The 11,166-nt window shown below is 37.6% G+C and overlaps 4 protein-coding genes across 6 annotated transcripts; 2 read left to right on the forward strand and 2 right to left on the reverse strand.

Annotated features, from left to right (window-relative positions):
• Positions 1-808: 808 nt before the first annotated feature.
• Positions 809-4,947, reverse strand: LOC110184151 (decapping and exoribonuclease protein Rai1-like). Of its 3 annotated transcripts, none has more exons than XM_086829582.1 (5): positions 4,869-4,947; positions 1,737-2,204; positions 1,538-1,685; positions 1,279-1,486; positions 809-1,211 (listed from the first exon to the last, which is right to left on the reverse strand). In XM_086829582.1, the coding sequence occupies exons 2-5, from the start codon at positions 2,161-2,163 to the stop codon at positions 1,026-1,028; spliced, it is 969 nt and encodes a 322-aa protein (XP_086685708.1). In that variant the 5' UTR covers positions 2,164-2,204; positions 4,869-4,947; the 3' UTR covers positions 809-1,025. The 3 variants fall into 3 exon arrangements, with proteins under 3 accessions (XP_086685708.1, XP_086685718.1, XP_086685727.1); XM_086829592.1 differs by lacking the exon at positions 4,869-4,947 and adding an exon at positions 4,773-4,836; XM_086829601.1 differs by lacking the exon at positions 4,869-4,947 and adding an exon at positions 2,807-2,844.
• Positions 4,948-7,468: 2,521 nt separating this feature from the next.
• Positions 7,469-8,209, reverse strand: LOC110184150 (uncharacterized). The gene has a single exon (XM_020952559.2). It carries the CDS (start codon positions 8,207-8,209, stop codon positions 7,469-7,471), a length of 741 nt encoding a protein of 246 aa, XP_020808218.2.
• Positions 8,210-8,689: 480 nt separating this feature from the next.
• Positions 8,690-9,794, forward strand: LOC110184178 (uncharacterized). Its single transcript, XM_020952589.2, has 2 exons — positions 8,690-8,773; positions 8,830-9,794. The coding sequence occupies exons 1-2, from the start codon at positions 8,707-8,709 to the stop codon at positions 9,636-9,638; spliced, it is 876 nt and encodes a 291-aa protein (XP_020808248.2). The 5' UTR covers positions 8,690-8,706; the 3' UTR covers positions 9,639-9,794.
• A 491-nt stretch (positions 9,795-10,285) lies between these two features.
• Positions 10,286-10,899, forward strand: LOC110184167 (uncharacterized). The gene has a single exon (XM_020952578.2). The coding sequence runs from the start codon at positions 10,436-10,438 to the stop codon at positions 10,742-10,744; it is 309 nt and encodes a 102-aa protein (XP_020808237.1). The 5' UTR covers positions 10,286-10,435; the 3' UTR covers positions 10,745-10,899.
• The last annotated feature ends 267 nt before the right edge of the window (positions 10,900-11,166 follow it).

Raw genomic sequence — 11,166 nt, forward strand, 5'->3', positions numbered from 1 at the left:
ACCTGTTTTTACATTATTTCTTATTGTATTTACTTGATTTTTATATATTGGATATTCTATTCATCTTGGAAATTGTGCGTCAAATCGCTGGTCGATGGCCAAATGTCAATTTACGTAAATTTCATGTTTATTTGTCCATTGATTAATGGCAAAGGGCGCACACATAAGAGGTCCGCAAGGCCGCAAGTCTTCAATCATAAGAAGTCGCCCCTTTCTTTTTTTTGTTGGTTTCTACAGTTGTGGACCTTTTGCTTTATTTATGCATACAATTTATAGGCTGAAACCAGCATATTTGTGTCATTAGCCGCAAATTTTTGACCCATTTGTCATTAGAGCTGAATGCAGACGAGCAGGGGCCTCAAGGATTTGCATAAAACAAACGGACATGGACACGGACACAGACACGGACACGGGTACGGACACGGAGATGGGTATACACCCAAGCGGTTGGCCTGTTTTTGTGTGTGTTGGCCATTGTGCCGTGCCAAAATGTGTGACCGACAAGATTTATCAAGTAATAACAGACATTTCGGACAACCCATAGACCCATTAGTCACACGCTGTTTGACATTGTCTGAAAATATCATTTTAATCACAGACCACACACACAAGAAGAGCACATGGAGCACATAGCATAGCATAGCACAGCAGGACTAGGTGCTGGAGGTGCCTCCTTCATGGCCATGGTCCGCTGGATACAGTGAGTTTTTAAGCTTTAAGGTCACCACCAGGTCCCGGTATAGCAATACGCAGATCTAGGGATTCATTTGGATCATAATACCTAACGAGCAATGACACATATTTCATCTTGTTATTATAAGATATTTGCTCTTGCGTTTTAATTGAAATTTATTGAAATTAACATAATGTTCATGAATCTTCTGCCGTCACATTAAATTTTAAGCACATCCCGGCGTTCATTGTCGTATGAAAGAACGTGTTATGTTTTTTCGATGGGAACTAACCCACGGTTATGCGTACTTGGCATCGTTGATAGCATATGATTTAATTGTTTGGACTTTCGTCTATAGTTGATTTACATAGTCAATGAACTCGGTGTTGAGGGACTTCTCAAAGACCAGTTTATCTCCAATTCGAGTGAACCTAACGCTCACAACGGGATTATCGATATCACCCAGTTCCTCACTGATCCTCTTAAGAAACTGATGCATACGCTGGACGCAACCACCGATGTCAAGCGTATGCCTTTCCTATACGTACATGATGGATTATTACAATTGGTTAAAAGCTGCTTTCTAATAGTCGCAATAGACGAACCTTCAGCAAATTTTCCATGGAATCTACTTCGATCGGCCTCACCACCTGTCCATTGTTATCGAACCTAGCGACAGCCATTTGATCGATGCCACTCAAATAGGCCTGTCTCACCCAAGAAGCGCATCGAAAATTATAGCGCCAGTTAATCGCCGAATTAACGACCTTTATGTGGATCAGGCGGCACTTGTCTAACTCCTTTTGATCGGTGCTGCAAAGGATGAAATTAGTCTTGTCTTGGATCAAATTGGATCACACTCACAGATCACCGAGGGGATCGGTGTTGGACAGACCCGTGAGCTCACCAGAATAAAGCAAACGGAACTGGCCGATCCTGGCCGAGAACATGCCATACTGCTGCATCCTTTCATCAATTGATGTCCACGTATTGGGAGCCTCTCCGAAGCGCTCTATTTAATGGATTACGTTTACGCCAGAAGATGGTTGTATTTAACACTTACCAGTCAGTAGATACTGCCGTACCTTGAAGGCATATGTACTTCGTAAATCCTGCTTTCTTTCAGAATTGTCATATAGCTTCACAAAAATGCACTTCTTGAAACGAAAAGCCTCAAAGCAAAAGTCCTTTGAATATTGAATTGTAGGTTCCATAAACAAGAGGAGTGTACGCCGATTGAGAATGAAATCAGTCTCCTGCAGCAATTGTTTCGTCTGATCCACCTTCATTAGGTACTTCTGCACCAGATCGAATGCGCCGGGGAAGACGCCATTTCGATGGACATACGTGTCAAAGCCACGTTTTAAATCAAGCGGATATTCCGAGTCGTTTGGCAGTCGAAAGTACTTTAGTTTATGGCACTGCTCGAGCGTTCCATTGAACGGATCATATTGCATAATGCCACGCAAACGAATATCAGTCAACTCCATAATGCGCGTGTTCTTTGTTCACTGTTCGTTACTAGTGTCCGCTGTTGGATAATAAATTGAATTCATGGGGAACCATTCAAATTAATGCGGCAACTTCAGATTGACTTAAGCTATTTTCCTCTGTTCCCCCCACTCACTCACTCACTCACTCATTTGCATAGTTTGCTGGATGACTTTTACCCGGCCTCATCTGTCCGTTTGTCAGTTTGTCCGCCAGTTTGCGCATTTCCACCGACAGCAGGTGGCTCGCTTCTGACTGATTTATGTGCGGCAAAGGCCTTGGGTTAAAAACTTTCCCCACTGTGGATTAAGCTACGGCAAAATGAAATTAAAAATTACAGTAAAAGCAAAAAAAAAAAAAAAAAAAAAAAACCAAAAAAAAAAAGCAGAAGAAGAGTGACTGCCACGAGGAAATCTCGGCAACTTTTTGATTTGTCGGGCAACCCCTCCAGGCGCCTTGTAGTTTGTAGCCTTAACCATCCATCCCTGCCGGTCTTCCTTTGGGTTTTTAATTAAAAGAAACGTGAACAAAATTACAAAATTGCGAGCACTTCTGATTTGTCTGCTTCCACACGCCCCCATTCACCAAAAAATAATGCCAAAAGGGAGTAGCTAGCGTTTAATTCACGAATTCTCAACTGACATTAAATTTTGCACTGAACCCAGAACCATGAAATGGTAACAAATGATGCACTCCTGTGGCTAATCTTTTGTTTTTATAGGTTTCTATAAGATAAGATATTTATATATAAATATATATACCACTATTAAAAACTCGAAAACTATTCTGGGGGGGGATTACAATGTGTTAGTCAACCCGTCCTATACGTGATTCATAAATAGATTGCATTTGACAAACGAATCGCATTCGAATTTAATATGAATAGTGGCAAACGGGTGAAGGGATGATGGAATTAGAAATTCAATGATAATGCATAAGATTTTATTTATTATCTATTTCATATAAGTAGATACATATATCATTAATATTTTCATTAGACTTAAACAAATCAAAGTTGTTTTGGAAGTAATCATTGCTAATTTATATATTGTTTTTCTAATCCTGGGGTTGGCTTGGATGGATAGAAAGGACATTTAGGTATGTGACACATGTCATTGCATGTAAACAAATTAAATGGTTTCCCGGCCACACTTTACCTTCTGACACATCTCCCACAGTGCAGGTTTCCTATCGTGTATGTAGATACCTATTTGTAAGATATTATTACTCCAATAGCCTTATTTTCGGACAGTGTAATTAATGCCTATGGCTGGTAGTTTGACTTTGAGCCGTTCTCATATTGTGGAGACAAATTAATTGCGAACTTGTGTAATTGTTTGACGATGTCATCCAAATTCATTCGAGTCCCAAAATCTAAGCACACACACATGTGGTGCCAAAGGGGAATGGGTGGGTGAGTGCCGAAGGGTTACTGAGGACGACCCACAAGATGTCATAATCTTTGTGTGTAGCTTCAGAAGTAATACAATTAGTTTACAAGATTTCCAATATGGTTGTTACACATATTCCACTTGGTGTTTCAACAGAACAGAACTTACTAATTATGCATTTGTTTATTAAAGGAAAGAGCGAATTAGAAATTCAATGATAATGCATAAGATTTTATTTATAGTCCATTTGATATTCCAAATATTTGACTATAATTTTTATATTCGCAAGTAGTTAATAGTTTGCTTCAGGATATTGTAGGACCTACAATCATTGCATTACCAAGGATTTAATCGGAAATCGATCATAACCAAGATTTCAATTTTCGCATTATTTGAATCATTGTTCATCGATATTCTTATATACGATTTTTTTTGGCAAATCAAAGTTTAAAAAACTCATAACTCAGCCTAAAAAGCATTAATTTTAATTCGGACTGTGGCAAGCGTTAATTTTCCTCAGAATTAGCTTTGCGTTGCTTAATTCTAGGAATCTCTTCAACTCCTGTTTGCATTTTGCAAAGAATTAATTGACAGCATACGAATTGCATTGTTTTTGTTATTATTTACTATTTCTTAAGTTAAAATATTTAAGTTTTGTTTTTTATATTTATATATATTAAAGTTATCCTAATAATATTATAAAAGAAAATTTTTAAAAATTCTTGTATTTGTTAATAAATAAATAAATTTTCAGTTTAAACCCAAAATTGCGAGGGATTTTTTGTTTTGCAAAGAATTACTTGACAAACTGTATTTCTTATTATAATAAACAAGAAGGGATTCGTTCAAACAAAATGCAACGATAGCAAAAAAAAAAAACAAAAAGGGGATAATTTTCCACTACTCCGTTATCTTGTTTATATAAAGATTATTTGTTTGTTTTTTCCAAATCAATTCACCCACACACACACACTGTCAGAAACGATCTGCAGGAAAACTTTATCTGTGTGTCGCGATTCCCGAGAACTATTTGTATATGCATGAATACATAATATACATATTACATACATATATGTATATATCTCGCCAATATATTGCCAAGTGATTACTATGGACCCTTTGTTTCGTATATAACAGGGGAAGCCCCGATTTTAATATGTACATTTTGTACAATTAATGTTTTATCTTTATGCATATGCAGAAGATACACCACTTGCCAAACAATATAAGCTATTATATTCCTTTTATTCGAGTTTGTAGAATTTCTGATTATATCTGCACTTTTATATATTTCTAGATCTACGTTTCTTTACCACAATTGACAGCTTCTTAATATTGAATGTTGCAAACTTAGACTTCCTCCCACGCTTTAGTGTGGCCAGAGTGTAATGCAATCACAGATACCGAAAGCTTAGCACAGCGAAGAGAGAGAGAAATGTTGAGGGTACTCCCACAAAGATTTACCAGAACATGATCATAGATCTCTGATGATCGTTTAGGATTTTTGCATAATCAATTAGGAAATTCCCCATACGAACAAATGACTTCAATACTGAAAATATCAGGGATGTATCGCGATACTTAGCCGATTTTTTCTGCCGGATTGGGAATGATAAAAATAAGTAAGGGACTGAACAGCTGACTTCAAAAATTCCAATAGTCAAAGTGTGAACAATCGAAGAAACTGCAGCAATAAAATAATAATATATAAAAAAATTTAGTTTTTAGGGCTATTATGATAATATATAATACATATTTAATAATTGCATGTCCAAGTTGATTGTTTGTATAAGAATAAATAATTGTTTAAATAATGTAATAAAAGTAATTTAATTGGGAAATATTAAGAACCCCGATACTGGGATATTCCCTCAAATGAAAAGCTTAATCTTAAGCTCAATTCTTGACTGTGATAGAACAAGTGTACGCATGGGATTTTGATCCCTTCAAGGAACTTAGGACCTCTAAGGGCACTCAGCCACAATAATACGTACATATGTACATACAAAGGTGGAGCAGGAAAAGACGGAAACTTTTTTAATTAAAAGGGAAAATAAGAAGGGGAATTAGGAAATGTATAAAATAAATAAAACTTGTACCCACTGACAAAATGTTTCACTCGACCATCAACAAGTTGAGGCGCACAACAGAAATTGTTTCCTCAGCGTATTTTTTCCACCTGTTTTCTTCGATTCACTTAAGCCTCATCCACCCACCCACCAATCCACCAAACCACCCATTTACCAATCAGGCCCATTCTTCACTTTCTTTAGTTGTTGTTCTACTTCTTGCGCTCCATTTGCGGCAATGAAATTGAAGCGTTTAGAGAAAAGTTTCTCAGGTTTTGTTATTCAGTCTGGGGTACTTTATGCGATTTATGCCGTTTCGAAACTTAACTTTTAGATTCCTTTCTTCAATGTTCACGTGGCCTAGGATTTGTTAAATGATGGTAGCTTAAGAAGACTTCAGAAACTTTATAAAAATAAATAGGAAACGTGTCAAAAAATAAAATTTTTGAAAACTATAAGAATCAGAAATATGCATGTGAAATATTGCCAAAGTAAACCTTGAGATCAATGTGTTTTTTTTTGTTTTTTTTTTACTTCTTCTTTATCTTATTTTATTTATTGAGATTTTTATGTACACCGACAAATTCATATGATGATAATATTTGTTGTTACTTTTAGTTTGGTATGCATACATGTATAAAAGCTGGAGATTGATTCGAACGATATATTGTTTATTTCTCGAATCGAAAGTACTGTAAAATATTGTTATTTGTCCTCGACTGTAATTGTTCCACACGGTTTAAATTTCTTCTTTTTTTTCCCCCGTATTTCCCCATCTAAAATGTATGTACATACATACATATGTATAAATGTTGAGCTAACAATTTATGCGGAAATTTGATTTTTATGTTCGTTGAGCTTGTCTCGTTTTCTCCTTCTTTTTTCCCTTTGTATGCTTTCTCCAGAAGTTAGTAAAATTGATGGGCAACGGACGAGCAGTTAAAGGAACATAAAAAATAACATTTCTTGGGTAATTTTTGGCGCACCAACAACCATACATAAATATGTACATACATTCATAAGTATGTATGTATGTATGTTCAGACCTAATACCCGCAGTCGAGTCTCATTTGTTTTAAAATGCAAAAACCATAACAATAATCATGATATTACACAATAATGATAATAATAACAGAGCTCAAGTGTAATACACAGGGAACAGCTGCCAAGAAGCAGCCCAATATCTCCCCATTCCCCTGGTTCATTTTTTCTTTTCGAAGTGGAAAGAACCAATAAAAAATGAATCTGTCGTAAGTTGCTTACCATTGATAACGCGCCGAAAACATGTCCAAGATGTAGTAAAGTCCTTTGGCTCAAAGATACATTTGTGCATACATATGCACGTATTCATTAAATTGATCTAACTTAACGTTTGTATATATAATACTATTTACATACATAAGTATATACGGGTAAGCCATGACATTGTCAACTTATCCTTAAACTTAAGATTTCGGTTAGAAATGAAAAGAATTAAATAAAATGTGGGTGGATTCTGATGCTTATTATTTGTATTAAAAAATGTATGTATTTCGCTTTGAGAATATGTTCCAGATTTGAAGTGTGTCTTCAGAAAACCATTTTGTTGAATCTTAAGACAAATTAAATTGTTGTGCCCTTGAAACAAAGTGAAGTTTTTATTTGTTTTTTCGTACATTAATTCATTTAAATCTTTGAGTAAACCCACATTTGTTTCATTTGCATTCAATATGTGTAATTAGAATTTTTGATGGATATGCAAATAATATATCTGCTTGGCAAAAGCCAGGATGCGTCCAATCGCTGGATTTGTCGATTTTTGTTAAATTTCTTGTTAATTATATGATGGTAACTTCCTTCTGCAATTAGCAATCTGCCTCGCCCTGCAAATCCTTGAACACGTATTCCGAACCGTTGATGCGCATCACTCCGTTCCTGAGGTTGAACCTCCACCTTTGGCGGTAATGGGTGATGTTATTAAATTGGCAAATGATCACATTGTCCGACTGGAACAGGTCACCATCGGAGGCTTCGTCGTCGCTACTGTTCCGAGCCTCGTCATCGTTGCGAACCTGCTGGATAGCCTCTTCCTCTTTCTCTGGCAACTCAAGCTGGACCTTAACCTCCTCTTTGTCCGGTTCCTCCTTGGCTGGTGGTAACCCGTCCAGTTCCATGGCATATCCCACAGACATGGAGTTGCGTCGAGCCTGGTAATTGTTCAAAAGTTCTTGCAAATCGATCTTTTGCAGTTTCCATGGGATCGCAGTTGGAACTTCACTGGTTACAGCAACAGCTGTGGTCACTTTGGTAGGTGCCTGCTGTACTGAAACTGTCTCATCCACAGCGTTCTTCTTGGTGTTGTCAGTGTCCATAGTGGGGCCCGTATCAGTGGAGTTGGTGTCCAAGTTGGGGATCGAGTCGATTATGTTCACTCCTAAGGCCTTCTGCATTTTGGATCCCCATACTTGCTTCAACTTTTGCAGCACAGATTCATCAACACCTGCGTCCTGAAAGGCATTGGAAATGTTGGCAATCACATCTTCGATCACGGATTTGTTAAACATCAAGGTTTCAAGGCGCGGCAATTTATTCATATTTGAAGACATTTAGCTTCTTGATATTTTTGAAAATTAAATTTATATTTGTTGACAGACCACGCCGTCCTTCTCTCAAATTGGCAATCCAGGGATGGAAAGTCAACCGTAATGTTTCATATTCATATTCCAGAACAATCGGATCGATAAAATGATTTCATTAATATCATCTTCTCACACAATTAATTCATGTGATAAAGTTGGAACTTTCGGCAGATGTGACATTCAGATTCCGATAGAGCACTTGCAACTAAACAAAATATATAGCAATTTCATCGGAAAATATTAAAATCTATATTATGTTTATGTTAACAATGGACTTTAGCGGCGAATTATTTTAAAATTACCTCGTCATTTAATTTTATTTTAATAAAATCCGTTGCAAACCTAAGTGTACCTTATTTTAAGTAGTAAAATTGTTGATAAACTTATTAATTTTTGACCCGAAGCAGCCACTTTAACTATCTTTCTACATGCTAATAGGTTAATCAGTTTTTGTGGGATGGTGGATGAAGATTTGTGGGAATCGGAGTTTCGCATCTGTGAAAAATTCCAACTGTTTCACACGGAAAGACGGTATGAACTGACTCATTTTATCGTTCCAAATGTTTAACAATCAGAATTTGAAACAGGGCTCTTTTATCTGCCATCTCTGGATTGCGAAATTAGCAAGAAACTTAAAGAAAAACTTGAGGAAGAATTGTCTTCAAATATGAATAAATTGCCGCGCCTTGAAACCTTGATGTTTAACAAATCCGTGATCGAAGATGTGATTTCCAACATGTCCGATGCCTTTCAGGACGCAGGTGTTGATGAATCTGTGCTGCAAAAGTTGAAGCAAGTGTGGGGATCCAAAATGCAGAAGGCCTTAGGAGTGAACATAATCGACTCGATCCCCAACTTGGACACCAACTCCACTGATACGGGCCCCACTATGGACACTGACAACACCAAGAAGAACGCTGTGGATGAGACAGTTTCAGTACAGCAGGCACCTACCAAAGTGACCACAGCTGTTGCTGTAACCAGTGAAGTTCCAACTGCGATCCCATGGAAACTGCAAAAGATCGATTTGCAAGAACTTTTGAACAATTACCAGGCTCGACGCAACTCCATGTCTGTGGGATATGCCATGGAACTGGACGGGTTACCACCAGCCAAGGAGGAACCGGACAAAGAGGAGGTTAAGGTCCAGCTTGAGTTGCCAGAGAAAGAGGAAGAGGCTATCCAGCAGGTTCGCAACGATGACGAGGCTCGGAACAGTAGCGACGACGAAGCCTCCGATGGTGACCTGTTCCAGTCGGACAATGTGATCATTTGCCAATTTAATAACATCACCCATTACCGCCAAAGGTGGAGGTTCAACCTCAGGAACGGAGTGATGCGCATCAACGGTTCGGAATACGTGTTCAAGGATTTGCAGGGCGAGGCAGATTGGTAATTGCAGAAGGAAGTTACCATCATATAATTAACAAGAAATTTAACAAAAATCGACAAATCCTGCGATTCGACGCAACCTGGCTTCTGCCAAGCAGATATATTATTTGAATACCCATCAAAAATTCTAATTACACATATTGAATGCAAATGAAACAAATGTGGGTTTACTCAAAGATTGAAATGAATTAATGTACGAAATAACAAATAAAAACTACACTTTGTTTCAAATCCACAACAATTTAAATGTGTTTTTTTTTTTTAAGAGAGATAAGTCTTAAGATTCTACAAAATGGCTTTCTGAAAACACACTTCAAATCTGGAATATAATCTCAAAGACATGGACAATTTAACGATAATTTGATGTTTGTATCTCCAACTTCATTCTTTTGCTTTATAAATTTTTTATCATTTAATTTATTGCAGTTACAACATTCTATGAAAAGGGAGACTTAAGTTAATTTTGTGATAAGTTTCGCAGAACCAATTAAGAGTTTCAAAGAAACTGCTTGATCTAGTGCTAGTCGCAAGAAGAATCCGAGAGTTAGTCACCCTATATTTTTTATGCGGCTGCCTGGTCATGGCCAGACTCAATCTGAATTCGATTCCGAAGTAGGGACCGAGGCCGAGCATGAATATGATGATTAGAGCTGAGCTCTGACCTTGGGGCTGATAAGGCGGCGGCGGCAGCAGCAACTCAACGGTAAACCGAATGCGGCTTGTGCCCGGAAGGGCGACGTGGTTAGGAACTGCGCCATTCAGTCGTTTGTTTGCCAGAGAGAGACGAAGACGACAAGTGCGATGAAGCTTCTGCTACTGGTCGGTGTTATCCTTGCCGCCTTGCTTTTTGGCCTGGGCCAAGCGCGACCCTCTGAGGCGGATAGTCCTGAGCCCGATGCCAATGAGCTGGACACCGGCAATGGGGAGGAGGCTGTCACCAAGGCACGGGGCACAGTGTCCATCAAGGTGCGCCACGTCCTGACGGATCCGCTTCTATGCGAGCAGCTCTCACGGTATCATCCACACCACCCCCAGTGCCATGGATACTGCAAGCGTCAAGGACACTGGATTGGTCAGTGCAAGGCAAATAGTTGTCACTGTTTCTCGTAAAATATAAAAATATGTATCTATATACATACATATTTATATATTACTACTTTTTTTTTGTAATTCAATATGCAAAGTAGCTTTTTGAGCATGTTCTAGTGTGTGTTTAACATGAAATAAAAGGATTGTGGTTTTTTTTTAACCCGGTTTTCTTGTAATCTTTGCGATTTTGAACGATGTATATATATGTATATATCTTATCCTAATACTTAAAGGCAAAAGTTGTTTTGAAAAAACCTTTTTTTGTACTTTGTCTGATAACAATCTTCTGTAACATCAATATTTAATTCAGAGTTTCTTTCAAATTATTTCCGGTTTCGCTATTTACTCCTTAATGTTTAAATTAATTAAGAGTAACATTAAAGAGAATACAAGCTCAACTTAGTAACTTGATTTTAATTGGATAGCTGGACTGTTTGATATAT

The sequence above is a fragment of the Drosophila serrata genome, unplaced genomic scaffold (genome assembly GCF_035046125.1).
Source record: "Drosophila serrata isolate PLE 108 unplaced genomic scaffold, ASM3504612v1 contig_23, whole genome shotgun sequence".
In the NCBI taxonomy this organism is placed as follows: domain Eukaryota; kingdom Metazoa; phylum Arthropoda; class Insecta; order Diptera; family Drosophilidae; genus Drosophila; species Drosophila serrata.